The sequence below is a fragment of the Tympanuchus pallidicinctus genome, unplaced genomic scaffold (genome assembly GCF_026119805.1).
Source record: "Tympanuchus pallidicinctus isolate F22 unplaced genomic scaffold, pur_lepc_1.0 scaffold2, whole genome shotgun sequence".
Classification (NCBI taxonomy): domain Eukaryota; kingdom Metazoa; phylum Chordata; class Aves; order Galliformes; family Phasianidae; genus Tympanuchus; species Tympanuchus pallidicinctus.
In genome coordinates, this window is record NW_026294721.1 from 47229848 (window position 1) to 47248678 (window position 18831).

An 18831-nucleotide genomic window follows, 5' to 3' on the forward strand; every position below is an offset into this window, starting at 1 on the left:
AATAATAATATTCCCAAGACTGAAGTCAGTAATGAACAAAATTTGAAGTCAGCTGAAACAAAGTACTGTATTAACTTGTCTGTAAAGTCATCAAGTATATGGGCTCTAAGTCTTCAAACCACAAGACAGAAGCCAGCCGCTAACTAATAAAGATAAGGAAGAAGTAATTTTCCCCTGTAGACATATTATTCCATAATCACCCATCACAAGAGTGCACCATCCCTTACCCCTTCCAAAAAACAAACAAACAAACAAACAACCCAGTCTCTATAATTTCTCTTTGTTCCTCTCCTGGTACAGAAAGGGGCTGCTTAAACAGATAAATCCAATAGAAAATTAAATGTTGTTAATACACTGATTACTTTTACAATATTGTAAGCAAACTGAAGAAAGCAAATACTTACTGTTTCAAAAACAAAAACTAACCTGTGTTTAAGTACATAAAGAGAAACCATCATAAAAAGCCATGATACAGGCTCATTAATAACCAATCTGAAGAAGCTTGGTTAGTTCAGGTACCATCAAAAGGCTTAAATCAGAAAAAGAAGTGCAACAGACCAACTAGACTTTTTCATCTCAGAATCATTTTACTTTAGACACCATCCTCCTTCACTGTTGTTGTCTTTTTAAAAGAATTTGCTCCTAACTGCATCTATAATCAACTGTTATATCCTAAGAGGTGTTTGAAATTAAACGTTGGTTGTTTTTTTTTTTGCACAGACAAGACTGATTCCCTGCTTGTAAGCATTCGGGGCTAAAAACAAACAACAAAACCACCACCAAAAAAACAAACAAAAAAAAAGAACCACCAAATAAACAAACATGATAACGTTGACATAGTTGTGCTTCTAAATAAGCAAACTTGTCCTTAATACTGACAATATATGCTTGAAGAGATCATCCAGTGCAGAGACATCCAACTAAGTCTGAAGGCATTGCTGTATTGTGGTTTCAAGCACTATTTTAACTGCCCAGAATTCACTATGTGGGGAAAAAAAATCCCACAAAATAGTAATATATGTGGACAGATCTTTCTGTGTGGATTATCACATCACAAGTTTGATACCCAGTAGAGTAAGGACGGGCACTGTTCTATGGAATCTGACTGGGTAGAGAGGGAGGCAGGTGGATGGAACAGTTGTTTCTCCACTTCAGCAGAAAGTGCATAAAATGAATCAGAAAAATTCTGAGACAGACAGAAAGAAAAAAATCATCTTACGGGTTGCCAGGGCTTTGCCATGAAAAATTTGACTCCAGCGGACTGCCATAGTGTTGAAAGCTGATATATGTCAGCCAGATTCATCTTCCTTGTTCCTAACCGTTACTGCTCTGCAGTCAGACACAATACAAAGCACTGCTGCAAAACTCCAGCAATACTTTATTTTCATATTTCTTTGGCTGCTTAGAAGGAAGAGGGGAACCGACAGTTTTCCATGACATGTTTGCTTGCGTAATCTGGAAAATTTAACGTACAACTGAAAATATTAGGGCGTGTGGAGAGACCTGTGTGTAAAAACTCTCACTTTTTTTGGAAAACAAACTTCTCCCTTCTCCTCTCAAGGAGGACCAGTATAAGAATGACATCACAGTTGAAACTGTAAAATAATCTCAACTACCTTATCCAAGGAAACAGGCACATAAGTAGACTGCTCCCCACAAAGTCTACCAGACAACAAAGAGTCTTCAAGAAAATTCTTTAAGATAAAGCTGAACATTAAAAGCAGTCAGAATAATTAAAAGTCTTATGGTTCTTACATATCACTTCTTTTCATCTACAATTGAAAACTGCTTTACAAGGGTAGTTTTCCTAGCTGTATCTTACAAATAATGGAAGTCAATCACAAGGAAATGAAATAAGCTAGACATGGCAAACAACCAAAAAGCAACAAGCCTCAGTTCCTTAGGTCCACGCCAGTACTTGGACATTCACACTATGCTCAGCAAGAAATGGGTAGATATTTGGAGAAAGGTGTATTTCTTATGCTGACTTGGCTTCTCAAAGAATACTGGGTATTCTTTTTTCAATACATTTAAACAAACTAAAAGATTTACAGATACAGCTTGGTGGTTTTTAATTATTCTGCATCAGTATTCCAGCACAGTCTTTTTACAGAGATTTTACGCAAAGTAGCTATGAGCAAACATGGCACAGTAAGGTGTTAGGAATCCTTGATCCTGCAAGAGTCTCTATTTCAATTTTCTCCTGCACAACTGCAAGTTGACACATTTTCTAACCTTTGAAATAAGCTAGGCTTTTCATACTAGATTATGTTTTCCTTTGAGAATAAGTACAATAATCGGCTTGTTTCTACTCATAGGCTAACTAGTCTATATGAGGGAGATGCTATTTATAAACAAAAATGCATACACCTGCAAAGTCTATTGCTGTAAGAATTGCTTCTCTTTTTTCCCCCCATCTCTTTGAAATTCTAAATCATCCTTATCTAAAGTTCAAATAAAATTCACGAACCAATTTCCATTCAAAACTGAAGTATTGTTTCAAAAAGACACATCACTGAAACCACTTAGAAGAAAGGGTCTCCTATTCATATATATATAAATTCCTTATACGTGCAATGTACACTGACTATTACATCTGAATTATGGGGCTGCTCTGAAAGTTATGCCTACTATTGTATTATTTTGGCTATTAACATCAGAGGCAGGTGGTGGTACGGCAGAAGAGGCTGAGTATTCCCACCAATATTCTGCAGCATGTTGTTGTTGTGTGACAGACCGCAGGAGAGGGGCACTCTGAAACAATGGCATCTGACATGAAAGCAGGCATGAAGCAAAGGTGTGTCACTGAAATCCTCCATGCAAAAAAAAAAGCACCATTCATCAATACTTGAGAACATTTATGGAGACCAAACAGTGGAAGTGAACGCAGTCAGTGGTCCATTTCAGCAGTGGTGAGAACAACAGTGGGTCATCCCCACTGGTGCAAATTTTTATGAACGCTGCACGCAGTTCTTGTTCATTGCTGGTAAAAGAGCATAGATAACAGTGGTGGCTACGTTAAAAAACAGTCTTTCAGATGTAAGAATTTGCTCAATCCAATAGTGTTATTGTGCTCTTTGAATATGTTCTAGTTTCCATAGAAATAAATAGGAGGCATTACTTTCAGAATGACCTATGTATGCTTACAATTCATGAAGTAAATCTTAAGCTATTAACCTTTATTTCACATTTCCATTTTAAAGCTTGTCTTAGATTTACTGTACCACTTTTTTCTTTTCAAAGCTATGTATTATTTCTAATACACCACTATGTTTTCCTTTTCTTTGAAACCAGAAGATATGGGTTACTATATTGACTTATAAATACATATTGACTTTCTATACTGACTTACAAAGCACCATGTAAATTGTTGGCATTCTGCACTAATCAGAAAACAAATTCAGGGCTGTTAGCGAGAACCAATGAAAAATTGCTTTTGTTTCTGCTCAAGTTTTCATAAATATGGCTATACTGTGTAAAACATTTAAAAAAAAAATTATACTCTGTTAGATTAATGCCACCTGATCTTATTTTTAGACCTATAGGAGCTTTGTAAGCTATTGCTAGGTTAGCTGCCATACTAACTTATTTCTTTTACCAACAGAAAAGACATAGTCATCAGTGGCTCAAATTCAACAATACTGCTTTAAAATATGACATGTATGGTTGAGAAAAGGGTTTGGGATTGACTCCTTATAAGCCTTGGCCTCCTGACAGATTTTTTTTTTTTTTTTTTTTCAGATAACTGTGATGTTGGCCAGGGCTTGGTAATGGCTTTTATTGATGGGGTACTTCATTGCAGGGAGAATGGAGATTTGAGAGGTTGCTTGGAGCGCAAAAGAGGACATGAAAGAATACACAAAGGTTGGTGCTGGAAACAAGTCAAAAGAAACTGCGTGGCAGATGGTATCCCAGAAAGGAAGGACTCTATGGTAAGATTCAGATGTGAAAGAAAAAGTCAGCCCAGATGGTGACTGACAGCACTGATTACAAAACTCAGTTCCCACTGAAGGCAATGGAAGGTTTATTCCAGTAATGAGGATGGATGCCTATGAAGACTTTTTTTTTTTTTAAATCTTGTTTTCAATGTTTTCCCAAAGAAAGACTCTGCAAACACCTGTGTGATTGTATAATTCAAGCCCTGACATCCAGACAACGAAACAGTTGACAGTGTCATACTGTAACTCGTACATAAAAGCACAGAATATTAGCATACATGTATTTAGGAAAAAGAGAAATAGAACAGTTTTAAATCTATAACAGACCAGTGTGGGAGCAGGTTTTAGCAAATAAGCATTCAAAACTAGATTCCAAGAGAGTTCTTTGAAAATACCTTTCCCATCTTACATGTACTGTTTTGCATTGGCAAATTCATATCATGCTATTCACTTGGAGCGAATAAAAAAAAGAGAAAAAATAGGAAGAAAGAACGGAGAGAACAGTTTTTGTCTTCACCAGTTACTGTCAGCATACTATTAAGCGGTATTCTGGTAAGCACCTGGCAAATCCATGATCAGCACAGCCAACAGAATCCTAATGAACAAAGTTTCTTGTAAGTAACCCTACTGAGGACAGAGAAAGAAAACATTTCTCTCTTTCTTCTTACCCAGTTATGCCACACATTCTTGTGGTAGGTTCTATTCATATTGAAATCCAAAATACAGTTTTGATATCAAACAAAGCTTAATACCAGGAAAATGTGAATAGTGTGCAAAGAGCAAAATACCATATTCATAGCTATTAGTACCCAAGAGTACAAGTTACAGGAAAATGAATGTAAAATTCTGCAGACATCTCAGAGTAAATATTTGCAGACCACAAGCTCACCTTTATATGCAATATACGCAACGTAAGTAAATATTTCCTCTCAGCTCTAGAAAGCAAACAAACAAACAAACAAAAAACCCACAACAAAAGTCCACAAACCCCCACCCAGCTCCACAACCACAGACAATACCATCATCTCCTACAGCACGTTCCTTATTACATTCTGCCATATTCAACATGTTTTATTCTGGACAAGAAAAATTGAACACTATTAACAGGGGAGAAAAAGAGAAAATAGTTATATAAAAAGTAGGGTAAGCGTGCAGAAGATCTGCTACCAACAGAGAGGATGGAGAGAGGGGTCAGTGCCTACATTAAGACCAATTGAAGCTTTGAATCTTGAAATCATGTTTTTGTCTCCCACAGACATTAAATAATGCACCAAGACACAGATTGATAGTAGGAAAATGCACGCTTACGGTTACACCTAGTTTAGGATACTCTCCTTCTTGGAGTGCCACATCTCAAATTCACTGTAAAGCTGAAACACTGGATCTCTATGACATTTACTTTTGTCACTGACTTAACAGAAAATTCTCTAGCATTCAGTAACTCACTGAAATTCCCTTATGTTCCACAACTTGATTTTCCACCAGCATCTACTACAGATGACTTTAGCTTACTCATTATTAGTATAAGAATGACTTTTACAAAAGTAATACGAAAATGTCCATCTAGACAACTATTTGTTTCGGACAACGATCAACAGCACATCATAAGATATAAATACATAGCAAACAAGCAACTTCACTTCCCTACTTTACTTCTCCAGTCTCTAGCAACTGGTTTAAGGACTTCACTAGATAGAGATAGTGTCCTTAGCATTAATGCATTTTTCTTTGATGAATGCATTCAATTGCTTTTTGCAGCAACATAGACTTTTAATACCTACAATCCCTGGTTCGGAAAGCTCTGCAGTTTATAGCCTACTTTTCAAAGACCCCTGCCTGCTATTCGTTTTGAACCCAGCACACTACTTAATTTGATGCTATTATTCCTATTGAAAGAGAAAGTGAATTAAGTGATCTTTGCATATATTTTCCATGTTACTCTCTTCTACGATACCTCTATCGTGTTTATTCTCAGTACTCTCTTCTCATCAGTCACTCAACAATGAAGCCTTTACATAATTTAGTCACCCTTGATAAGCATCTTTTCCACCCCATCTGTGATGATTATGATTGCACCAGAATTGCATACAGTATTTCAGAGTGCAAAATGAATTTACACAGTAGTAATAACATGTTATCCTCTTTGAAATGAAAGCTAACATTTTCATAAAACTAATATAAGCATCAAGAGCTCTTTCCTGAGTAGCAATTACTACCTCAAAAGTTATTGCTGTGTATGTAGAAGTAGGATTATTTACTTCTGCATTCACCTGATTTTATATATATATCCACATTTTATTTCAGAGGGCTTGACAAAGTAAGACAGAAGATTATGTTATAGCAGTAATATCCTGCCTGTATCCTACCCCAGATTTCTCCCTTGCCTTTTTTTTTTCCCTTTCTATCCATTACAACAAATCTTCCAAACACCAACCATTGATCCCACAGGTCATTGGCTTCTTCAGAATAGATCACTCCAGTTTCCAAGTACAGCAAACTCAAAACTCAAGAGTTATTTTCCTTCCTGAAGATTCTTCTGAAGCAATTTGAATGAATCTTTCAGGATTTGTTTTGCGTGTTCTCTCCTCTTAAGTAGCTTCATGTTTAAGATGTTTTCCAACCTCTTGGGCATCTCAGTCACTGCCAAGTCACTGCTCTCCTTCAGGAGTTGGGATTCTTAATTTCAAACACTGTTTTTATCCCTCTTTTATAGTTAAGAGACCCCTAAATTGACAGAAGAAATTGCTCTAGGGAAGAGCACGTTCTGTTTCTATTAAGGACATTTGCTGAAGTGTAGCTTTGGACTACGAACAGTCAGCTTTCAGCTCTCTTTTTAAAAGGCAAATTTAACAAAAAAAACAGCTGCAGCCTAAAGTTGCTAGTGAAACATATTACATTATTCGGGTACCTAAAGCACTGTCAGACTTTCAAAGTCCACTGCCTCTGAAGCATGAGCAAGGCCAATTTTACTAAGATTTCTAGATTTGAGGGGCTTTTGTTGCTGGTGTCTTGTTCTGCCCATAATGTTAACTCTGGAGGAGAAACTGCTCAGAAAAGCAGGCTAAAGTGAACTCCTGAGACATATTCAGGATGTAAAGATGACGACATCCTTATTTTTGAAAAATGAATGAATGAATAAATAAATGAATAAATTCAGTATGCTCACATTCCAACACAGCTCTCAAAGAAAAATGCAGCAAGCAACACTCCCTACTCCAAAAAGGAAAAGAAATATAAAGTTACCTGTGCAACAATTAATATAAAGTTACCTGTGCAGTAATTAAATGCGTGTAACTTTTACAAGAAAAAATTAAATTCAATGCTTTTTTTTTGAATGAACTTCTGGGAAAAGATCTGCATTACAGAATTCTCCCAGCCTGCACCACAACAAGCAGCAGTTTCCCACTCCCATGCCAAAGCCTGAGGTGAATCATTCTCATGCTTCTTGGTCTGAAGTACAGACTCCCTTATGGCTATATCCTTCAGAACTCAAATGCTGCTTCAGTTCTGCCCAGCCTCAGCAAACATCTTGAGAGAGGTCACAGCCTCCTCTTAAGAGCAGCTTCAGTTTGCGGTATAAAATTATGAAGCATGCTTTATTCACACACAGCTTCAATTCACTACAACGTTAAAAGCCCACAGGTCATGTTTGTATGATGCAGTTAACATAAAACTAAGAGCTTACTGCAATCAAAATAAATGGATCATTAATCCAGGGTATTCCAAAGCAGCTTTACTAATACACTAAAATAAATTAGAATAGAGAAGCAAGGTTGCAGTTAGCATGTCTTCAAAAAAAAAAAAATTGTAACTCAATAACAGTACATGCCAGAGATTCAGATTAAGACACATGCAAGGAGAGGCATAGGAAACACGAGAACAGCGTGACTTAGAAGCACCAGAAATACATTTAACGGGATACAGAAAGGAACTATACGCCACTCTTCTTCTGGCTGTATATTTTCCTTTCTTTCACATTTCCTTCTCATCCCTTCTATCCTAACACTCTGGCAGGTTTTCATTCTTCATTATCATGAAAAGAGAGTAGCTGGTCTCTAACAACCAGATCAGTAAATGGGAGGTTAATCTGTAATATGAAGAAGGTTACTCAGTGGAAGAGAAGGTCAATCGCTTGATTTTTTTTTTTTTTAAATCACAGATCAGGAGAAAAGCAGGTCAGCAAAGCATGTTGCAGAGACAGCAGCTTGGGGCAAGTTTTTTGGAACAAATTCGTTTACTGTCTCCTACACAAATGGATCATAGAAGAGTCCATCATGTAAAGGGCAGAAAGGACTGAAAGGCAGATTGGAAAGAATCAAGAGTATAAACGAGCCAACATCTCTATTGCCCACACATTGCAAGGCTTAGAAATGGAGAAGAAAAAAAAGTTCAGTAGATCATCCAAAGTAGTCACTGTGCAAAAACTGTACATAAAGCCAGCCCACATACAATCTGTGCAGAAAGAGGGACTAGAGGAAAAAAAAAAAAACCCAACCACATATGAAACGTCCACATTCATTAAAAAAATGGAAAATGCCAAAGACACTTAGGCTGCACTGAATTTATATCCATAAACATACACTTTCCCCACATAATTGCACAGCTTCTAAGATTGTTACGACATGCTACATTAAAAAAATACCCTCCCTCCCAATGCAGGAAACAAAGCAATGGTCTCCTCAGCATCTCCTGTCTGTAAACAAATGCAGGCGGAATCACAGAAGGGTTTGAGTTGGAAAGGATCTTTAAAGGTCATCTAGTCCAGCTCCCCTGCTACGAACAGGGACACCTACAGCTCCATCAGGTTGCTCACAGCCCCACATACTTACACGTATGTACTTTTATAAAAGACAAAAGGCACATGAAAGCCCACACTAAAAAGCATTTCTAAAGAATTTATTCTACTAACAGTTTTTTTAAAATGCTCTCAAGAAGAATCTCAACTCTCTATGTTTTGGTTAGGTTTTAAACTTGATTCAGTTGGATTTCACTCATATAAATCACAGAAGAAATGTTACTAATTCACAAGGACAAAGGAGAGTCTTTCAAGACCTCCCATCTGAACAGGTTGCAGTGTGAGGCAGTAAGTACATGTTTCCTGGGCTCAATCTCCTGCGTTCATTTGTCACGTGCATCCATTCCAGATGCAGAAGCAGGATGCTGCTTAGCATGATGCCACTTCCATTTCCCTTCACCCATTATAAAATACGATTTTTCAGCATTGCTTCTGAAGGAGACATCTGTTGTTTGTCTTGAGCATTTGAAGAAAAATTTCTATTTCCCTTGTTCATACTGATGTTGCTTCAGTAAATACACCTTTGTTTTTTATGACTGCACTGTCACTCTAAGTGGAGCCAGGAAATGTGCTGCAGTGCCTGGAATTCCTGAACAATAACTAGATACAACCCCAGTCTTAGAAAGAATAAGACTCATTTGAAATAGCAGCTCTTTGTAAAGTACTTCTTTACGCTTTGGTACGGATGGCTTAAATAATGTCTTGGCACCTTTAATAGCTCTTGATGACTCCTCTCCTCAAGAAGTGAGGAAATAGGGAAGAAGGGGAAACATAGTATATGGTCACAGATCATGTTCCAAATCAAATATATACAGCAGTGCTGCAGGAACACTTTTCTGTGAAGCTTTTGCATGCAATCTTTTAAGTTTTCTGATAATTTTAAAGCCATCCCAAGTACTTTTTAATGTCCATCTATGCTGTGACTATAGCCATACTGTAATTTCAGTGGAGAATTCATTATTGTATCATAAAAGCTCCAGATTTACATTTTTACACTGAGTTATAATTGCCAAATTTGATCAGCAATTTGACTGTCACTTCAGTTTATACTGAGCCATTCTGGAAAAAACAACATGCATTCAAGCCTGTCATTCATTTTGAGTCCATATCAAAAGCAACATAAAATGTAGTCATTTATCAGAGCCTGAAATGCTGCAATATTTTCTTGCAGTATGGCATTAATACGTCTCTTTCATGCATTCTCCATGCTAATGTGAAACTGTTATTCAGTAGAAAAAGCAATCTAAAAATTTCCAGGATTTAAGCAATCAAAATAATTTATCCAATCATCAAATAGATTTAAAAACATTAAAGAGACTAAAATGTGTTCTTTCTCCCTGCTCCCCATGAACAAAGCAACACACAACACACAACCACCCTACAAGAAACAAACAAGGAGGAAAAAAAGCAAGAAGCAGTGGTGTACTGCTATGCTGAAAATAATAAGTCTTTCCCCATTAAAGGATGACAGGAGGCATTCTGCCATTCATATAGAAAAACAATATGAATAACTGCATTAAATCCTGGATTATATTCTGAGTAGGACAGATTCAGAGCTGGTGAGACGGTGAAGAATATTAATTCTGCTTAAATTTAGGTAAAATTTGCCATCTCTTCTAAAGTAACTACACCTCTATGGACTTCGTCAGAGACTGCAATAATCTTGCCAAGGGTATAGTTAATCTGCTCAGAAGAGGGATTTCTCTTGCAGGAATCTGCTTGAGTTAGCTGTTATAGGAAGAGATCTTACAGAAGGAAACACCTCAGACCTCAGAGGTGCATGTGCACGTACCTGTCTTTGCCTACTCTGACACGACCACATCGAGCCACACATTACAGTACACGCACAACTTCTAGCCCAGGGACTGAATGGCAGAGCGCAACAACAAACTGGCTGTTACAGACAGTTATGTTATCTGATGCAAAACTGGGAGATTTAATCACAGTGAGGCAAAAACACATGGGGTGAAGCACTTTTCTCACACTACAGAAGCTGCTAGAGTTGCAGGACTGCATGTGGAGAGCCTCTACTTCCCAGACATCAGCTCTGAACAGAGAGACAGGGAGCCCTTATGCTTCCCAGTCTTCACCTACAAGCAGAACTTGTACAGTGTGGTTATAAAGTGTTCTTTCTTGTCCTAAACATTTGTTTACATGCTCCTAGTACTTAATTTATAGAACACTATTTTCAGACATCAATAATAAGTAAATAGGTTAAAAATTCCTAAACAAACTCATCTATTATTCCACTTGTATTCTAAGTACAGGTATGAAAAATTATGCTTCTTTAAGCAAATGAGCACCTTAAGTTATTCTGATAAATCTACACTTACACACTCCAGTGAGCAATCCAATTTCCAGAGCACCCTGTTTTAACACGAGTGTCCTGACCAAATCCTAGTTCAGATAATTACTCTGCCTGGCTACATCTCTTAGCATCATTGCATCCTGTCATAAACTGCTGTATAGCATGGAAGCAAACTGCTAAAATCCCCACTGCATTTCAAGCTCAGAATCAATGGCTTATCACTGATTGATGAAACATTTAAATCATAAAGGCCAGATTTTCTGGTCTGCTATGTCCCATTTACGCTCAGTTCATCGTTTTTTACAGACAGCAATGGGCTGAGTGCAGGGAGCTGCCCTGGGTGAGGCTCCCATGAGCTGCCATTGGTCCCAGATCTTCCCACTCCATGCAGTTTGCTGCTCACAGGGTTCAGAAGAACACATGCAAATATTCTTCAGCTACATCAGGAAAGCATCCTGGCAGATGACAATCAAATGAAGCATCTGCCAAATGCTGTTATGTCCTGTCACCAGAGACTTGGCTGACAGTTTCAGGCCCTGGATGGTAACCAACAGGAGATGGGGGGGTGGGAGGGAATGGGATGCTGTAGCTGTCTATTAAATCCATGTTTCAGCCAGTGACTGCTTGCTAAAGCGAGAACAGATCTCCTGAAAACATAAGAAAAAGGGGGGATAGGGAATTCCTTTTATAAGATCTGCCAAGAGATTTGAAAATGGCAGCGCAAGACTGTGCCACACCTGTGAAACACTGCCTAGAGCAGGAACATGGCAGCCCTGACCAAAGAAGGAACAGGCATCCAGCCTGGAGTGGCATTTCTGATGTTAGCTGCACATACACCTCACCATTTGTGTTCCAACAGTTCTGTTAATATATTGCTATTACAATAGTGTTTAAATAGCTGGCTTGAATTAGCAGGTGTTTGCACTTAGAGGCATATCTTCTCCTCTTTGAACATAGATGTGAAAATTAAAGAAATGAAGGCAAAAAAATTTGAAAGAGAAGCAGGACACCCTATTAAGCTCAGGGTTCCTTCCACTCCTTCTCCCATGAAGCAAACTTCACTTTCCAAGCAGACACCCTCAAGCAGGCCTCTCCCCAGCAGTTTTTCATAAAGATGGGAGGGATTTCTCTATCAAAGGCATATTTTGACAAAGACTGCACAGCCCAGCCCATCACCCCATGCTGCTCCTTCAAACGTGGCAATTCTCAAAAAGAGCTGGAAAGCAATGAATCACAATAGAGCCTGACCTTAAAAACCAGTTTACACTGACATTCTCAGAGAGGAATTGGTACAGAAGGTTGACATCTCCTGTTAAGGCCTTTCCACATTTTAAAGAAACATTCAAAATTGGCAGTGCTATTTTATTCAGCTGAGGTAATTTTGTCTCATGACTGTGAGGCACGTTTCTGATAGATCTAAGATTTTCAGCTGCGGATTCCTGAGCTGCACTGTATTTAACTTGTCAAGCTCTGAATTAATTTTGGTAAGCCTTATCAAAAGTAACCAAACATGCCTGCTCCTGGCCTGGGTCCACCAAAATAGTTAGCATACACTCAGATTTGCTGAAGTCAATTATTATAAATGCCTGTATCAGCATATTGCTAGATGAAGAGCATAAGTTACCTGCTTGAGCTTTAAAAAGAAAACAGAAAGAAAAAATAATCAGAATTGTTCTTTCTTTCTTCTCTCCAGTCATGTGTCTGCACACATGGGCTGTATCTCACAGAGCCACATATGCAGGGCATGGTGCAGCCCAGCTCCCAACCACAATGCACCCAACAGTGTGCTATGGTTCTCTGGACCCAAACACAAGAGTTTCACTCCCCACACAGGGAGGTGAGGAGGTCTATGAAAGCAGTGAGTGGCAAGATGCCTGGGGAGGGGGTGAAGCAGAGCTTGGTGTTCATCCCTCAGCAGTGAAGGTTCCTGCATCTCACTGCTCAGGTAAGGGAATGGAGTCCCCACTCATCCCTGCAAAATATCCACATGTTGGCCTGCACAGAGCTTTCTCAATCTGACATTTTCATTCCTATGAATCTGAAATGACTGTGCTTTGAAAATATGGCTGCACACAATAACAAGTGAAAACACATTACCAACACGAAGTTAAATCGAAATACTACTAAATATAAAAATCAGCCCATTTTATCCTGCAAGACACATTCTGTTTAGTAACATTGCTGAAAATTGATAGGTATTAAATTAACCACAGGAGGGCTCCCTCTGGTATAATGAATACAACAAAACATACTGTTAATTGCCAAAAATAATATTGTATCTTAAAACTAACAACAGTTTCAGACCTCAAACGATATTTTCCTCAGTAGGCTCCAATATTTACAGGGGAATAAAACTACACATGAGCAATTCAGATTAAAAAAATTGAATTACATAAGTGTTAACTGTCTGACTGTTAAATACTTGGTGGCAAAGAGATTGCCAGTACACTGCCTATTGAGGCACCACTGCCTATCTAGCATGCAGTGCCCTGTACAGGGGCCTGTGGGCAGCCAGACTGGCATGGCAGCAGAGGGACCTAGGGAACAAACAGGGACTGAACACACTGGAAGCACACAGGAGAGGAATGAGGACCTGCCTCAAACAGCACATGCACAGAAACTGAGGCACTGTCTTATCAATAACTGTTATTTACTGTCAGCCACACACTCCCCAAAATAGTAAAAGTTAATGTCAGCAACAGTCAAGCAGCTGCTTTTGTAGACTTTGCCACCCTATTTACTCCTCTGCTAGCAAAGAAGCAAAACTCTTCTACCTTACAGGTTTATGGTGAACGCAACCAACAGTAACCAAGACAGTGAAACAAACACCTACACAACCAGCCAACTTCTGTCAGGGCACTTATAGGAAACAGGCACCTAACCATGTCCTAACCCAGCCATGCTTAGTACAGCAGTTTGGAGCTGCTGAAATTAACTGGAAAAGCATTGGAAATACTGTGATGGAGAAAAAAAAAAGGAATGTTTCACTTCTATCATTCAGCTTTTCTCGCAGTAAAACTGACTGGCCTAAGCAAGGCACCCAGAGTGCACCAGCAGCGAACAAATGGAGCTGACTGTCCCCCCAACACCCATGAACATAAGTTCAGCCTCGGGCTAAATGTGAAATTTCATTTCGTTCATGGACTTCAGAAACTAATGACCTTCGCAAGATAGACTTCAGTCCTAAACTACCTCCTGGATTCAGAAACCAAAGCGGGTGCTTCCACAGCTACCAGACCTGGAAGCCATATCTTGTGCCTGTTTTCCAACCTGCACATAGCCAGGACTTGTCACAATTACATTATTACTATTCTGATGAGTCGGTTAGACACATACCTCACGTATCCTAAGAGAAAGACCTAATCATCAGGCTAACAAGACAGAAATATGGGATTCACAGAACAAGGGAAGGAGAGCATGACTCCATCTGATTGAACAGAGCCTTCCTCTGGCAGGATGCCTGCATTTTGATCTCTGTTTTGGGCACAGTAATGCAATGGAGGGGAGAGGGAGGGGGAAGAAAAAAGGACAAAAAGGGACAAACGCAGGAATAAAAAGTGCAAACATCATTAGACTTGAAGTGGTCAGGCAGTTGGACACTGTGAGCTTTGAAGGTCCCTTCCAATCTAACTATTCTATTCTATGAGACTGTGAGCTGCAGTCACAGCGTTTCCCATGGAAGTGCCTGAAGCAGAAGGGTGATGTTGCACGCAACACTGCACCAGAGCATAAGCAAAACAGGGCAAGAATTCTACCTTCTTATACAGGCATCAGGTATTATTTCACTAGACTGACTGCTCTCCTTTTTCAGCCAACAACACTGGCATCCCATAAAAGCAGGCACAAAGTCATCTCGTAACACTTTGCACCACACCTATTTTATAGGCACTGGAAAACTGCAGTAGGAAATTCCATTCTTCTACATGAAGTTCTTTTTCACCTACTGTGACTTTATAAAAGGGCAGGTTACAGCCTCACTGCAGCCAGACAAAGCAGCACTAACTTCAGATAGCAAGTAGCCAGGTTTGCACTAGGATTACATCCTGCTGGTGGTACTGTGCTGTTCCCGCAGCAAACTAAGCTGAAATTAAAACCTTTATCAGCATATCCTAATACATAACCATCATGCCTTGAGATTGTGTCAAAAGAAAGTATCAAACAGGATACTAGTATCTCAAGTAATATCTCAATGACAAAAAAAAAAGAAAAACTATAGAAACTGTCATTGAAACTTAAGGATACTAAAATGTGATAAAGAATTTATAAGGCTTCTTTAATTTCAATTTCTTTTATTCCTATAGAAGACCAGTTGAAAAAGAATTCAAACAAATTTTAGAAGTTAGGGGGCATGTGACATACAGTATTTTGTCTGTACTGTTTTATTGTCAAGCAATATTTTACAGCTCTTTGCTCCATATAAGGCAGATCTTAATCTCTGGCTCTTTACTTTTGAACTTCACTTCAAATACTGTGCTAAACTAAGCCCAAGCAACAGTATTCAAAATACACTGACCAAACTTATCAGTATCACAAGTGAAAACCTTGGAAAAATATGTTAGGCAAAAATGAAGTTTGTACAAAACACTCAGGTCAGTAATGCACAGAGCACTAACGTACGCAATCAGAATCATTAATGCTGCCTGAAATTAGCGTTGTCAATAGCATTTTTTTTTTAATCTTATAATGTGTCCTATAGAAGAAAAAAAAGAGCTCCTCCTCTCAGAAACAGACAGAATTTGCATAATGACAAAAAATATCTTATGTAACTTCTTGGAGCACGACTTTAAAGAAGAAAAAATGTCATCTGATGTTGCTATATTACAATTTTTAGGCAATGCTAAAGAGCACAACTGCCCTCTCTGAGGCACTGGAACACATGGCACCCAGGGGAAGCTGCTCACCGACACAAGCAGACTACGTGCAGCACACAGACTACTTTTGAACCCTGCTGTCAGGGTCACCATACTTCAAGCAGCTGCCACCATCCCTTTTTGGCCAGAGCCACAGCAGGCACCCATGGGGCTGGCAGAGCCCCATTCCCAACCCAGTTTGGAGACATCTGTTTCAGCAATATTTCGCAAAGTTCTGCCCTCCCCTAGTCAGGGTATTGAGATTTCACTGCATCGCCTCCTCAGGAACACCTGATGATCAGAAACACCATTTAGCTGTTATTAAAACAAGAGGGCAGTAATTGTAAAGGTTGCATTACTGCCAGCAGTAGAGCAGAGACACATGTTCAGTATGCAGTTAATACATTAACTCATGACAGCTCTGTCCCTCTTCCATAGTCATTACATCCCATAGCAAACTGACTGCCTTGTGCCTACACCTGTGGACCTGGGTAACCTAACACTAATTCAGCAGAAGCAACAAAAGCCTGTTACAGTTCCTGTGGGATTGACCTTGAACTGATGTTAAGTCACTCTACGCAGGGAGTAATGGTATGCCAAGGGCAAAGTCAGAGCCTCAACACTCAATGCAGTCATTCACCTTCAGATAAGAGGGGAGAAAAAATTATCTATTATGACGTTTCTAATGTGATCTTCTCTGTTAGGATATTCTTTCTAGCATAGTCTCAATGACCGCCCTCTTGTGATCTATTTTAGACTTCAGAGAGTTAAACTCAGAACTTGCATTGCAACCTTCATGCCTTGCATGCACTTTGGGTTATGATGCGCTCACCAAAAGGCACAAGAACCATGTCTGCATCGTGCTCTGCCTCTGACAACTTGCTGTCCTTAGAGGGCATGACATATTCAACACCTCAGTTCTACCACTGACAGTAGAACTACACTGGAATCAGCTGCAAGGTTTGAAGTTTCATTGTCAATTTCATTGCTTTCCCATTAAACTAAACCCATTTCTGCTTAATTAGCATTCAGGTGAGGAAGAAGAAGAAAAAAAAGAAAACGAGTGAAAGAAGACCCTTTCAGAAAACTTAAAATTTAAATGTTCTTCATTAGTAGAATGAAGCCCTTCACAGATGTAAGAATACCTTGGAGAGCAGCAGCCGAGCATCATTTTATCCGGCAGCATTTCTTTTTTTGACACTGTTTTGCAATGATGTTAGCCAGTCACACTGTACTTAGGACTCAGACTGGCACACATGAAGTTCACCTTATCTCAAAGCATACTGCTCTTAGAAGAGCCATGCAACGAACATGAAAACAATTACTTGTATTGAACACTTCAACCTTCCTAAATCACAATGTAAATCAGATACGGTGAAGACTCCAGCACGCACCCTGCAAACTAATGACAGACACTTGCAATCAGGTATAATTTTCTTTCAGCAGAAATGATTTCCAACTAACGTCTAGCACCTGACATCCACTGCATATTAAAACCCTCAGAAGGACAGAGTAAATTGGGAAGCTACCCTTCACATCTTCCTGTCGTAATTAGGGTATCCTCCATTCAGCACATTTCATTACTAAACTGATGACACCTCAGAGGAGTAACTTCTAGCAGCTTACATAAACAAAAAAATAAAGCATGTTGCTGTTCAGATGAAGCAAGTGCCTTTAACAGTCAGCATGTGGAGAATGTGCTATACACTCAGGTATTGACCTCTGACATTAAGACCACTAACGCACCAAAGTGACACATGGTGCTGCTTACTGCACTCCACCATGAAGGCGATGTGACTAGAAGATTGAGCAACTTCGTAGATTTTTACTAATGACCTATAAAACATTTATATTGTATTTAAATCACAATTACAGTGCTGGTGCCGAAGTGCAGCAGTGTTGAGCAGAACACACACAAGCTTTAGTAAACTGCAGGCAGGGTTTTTAAAGCACTATGATGTTACAACTCCCTCAAACAAAACTTCCCTCGATGCAGGTCTCACTGTGATTTACGAGCCGTACAGAAACCCAACGAGAGAAAGAACAACTTCAGGGGAAAAAACAACAACAACAAAAAAAGAAAAAACAAGACAGAAAGCAACCAACATCTTATGTCAACTACCGTTATTAATAAGGGTGAAAGAGGCTGTTATAAACTGGAAATATTTAGAAGCCCGGTGTGGCATCAATCTGACCAGAAGTTACATGCAGAGCACTTGTAACGGGTCACACTGGTAATGTCCAAAAGATTGAAAGTTAAAAAATAAATAAATAAGTAAAAAAAAAAAAAAAAAAAAAAGGCTGTCGAACACACCTTTGAGTTTTCAGTGGAAAGGAGAGCGGTGAGTTGGCGAGAGGGATGGTGAGCATCCAGCCACACACCGCCAGACAAACCAAAGTTGGGGGCAGAACTCCACTCCTCTCTGCACAACCTGCTGCCTTCATCACATCGCTGAACTCCCCGCAGCCCGCATGCTCCCACCCGGTACCCCACGCTCGTGCCCGCAACTTTCACAGCCCCAGCCCGCTCATCCCGGCTACCTGAGGCTCGGCGGGCTCGGCCGGCTTCACCAGGTGCTTCTCTCTATAGAGAGACCAGAGGCCGATGTCGGGCAGGAAAATCAGCGCCGCGGTGAAGAGCAGCGTCATTTGCAGAAATCTCTTCTGTTTCCTCTTCATGGCCAAAGCCGGGCTGCCGCCGCGGGGCCGCGTCCTTCCCTCCCCGGCAGAGAAACTTCGCCCGCCTGCCTCACGCCCGCCCGCCCCGCGCCCGGGCGGGGCCGCCCCCCGCGGCGGAGGCGGTGGGGCCGGAGCTGGCCGCCGCTCTCCCCTCCCCGGCTCGGCGCTGAGAGGCGAAGGGGCCGCCCCCGCGGGAGCGCATGGAGCCACCTGCGCGCGGAGCAGCCCGGCTCGGCGCGGGGCGGGACAGCGAAAAGGAAT

The 18831-nt window shown here is 40.0% G+C and overlaps 1 protein-coding gene across 2 annotated transcripts in view; it reads right to left on the bottom strand.

Moving 5' to 3' along the window:
- The window catches only part of GALNTL6 (polypeptide N-acetylgalactosaminyltransferase like 6), a 421689-nt gene extending 403069 nt beyond the window's left edge, over positions 1-18620 (bottom strand). For both annotated transcript variants that reach the window (XM_052682320.1, XM_052682319.1), the window contains exon 1: positions 18433-18620. In XM_052682320.1, coding sequence (XP_052538280.1) covers positions 18433-18570 — 138 coding nt within the window. In that variant the 5' untranslated portion in view covers positions 18571-18620. The remainder of the gene's footprint in view (positions 1-18432) is intronic.
- Positions 18621-18831: the final 211 nt, after the last annotated feature.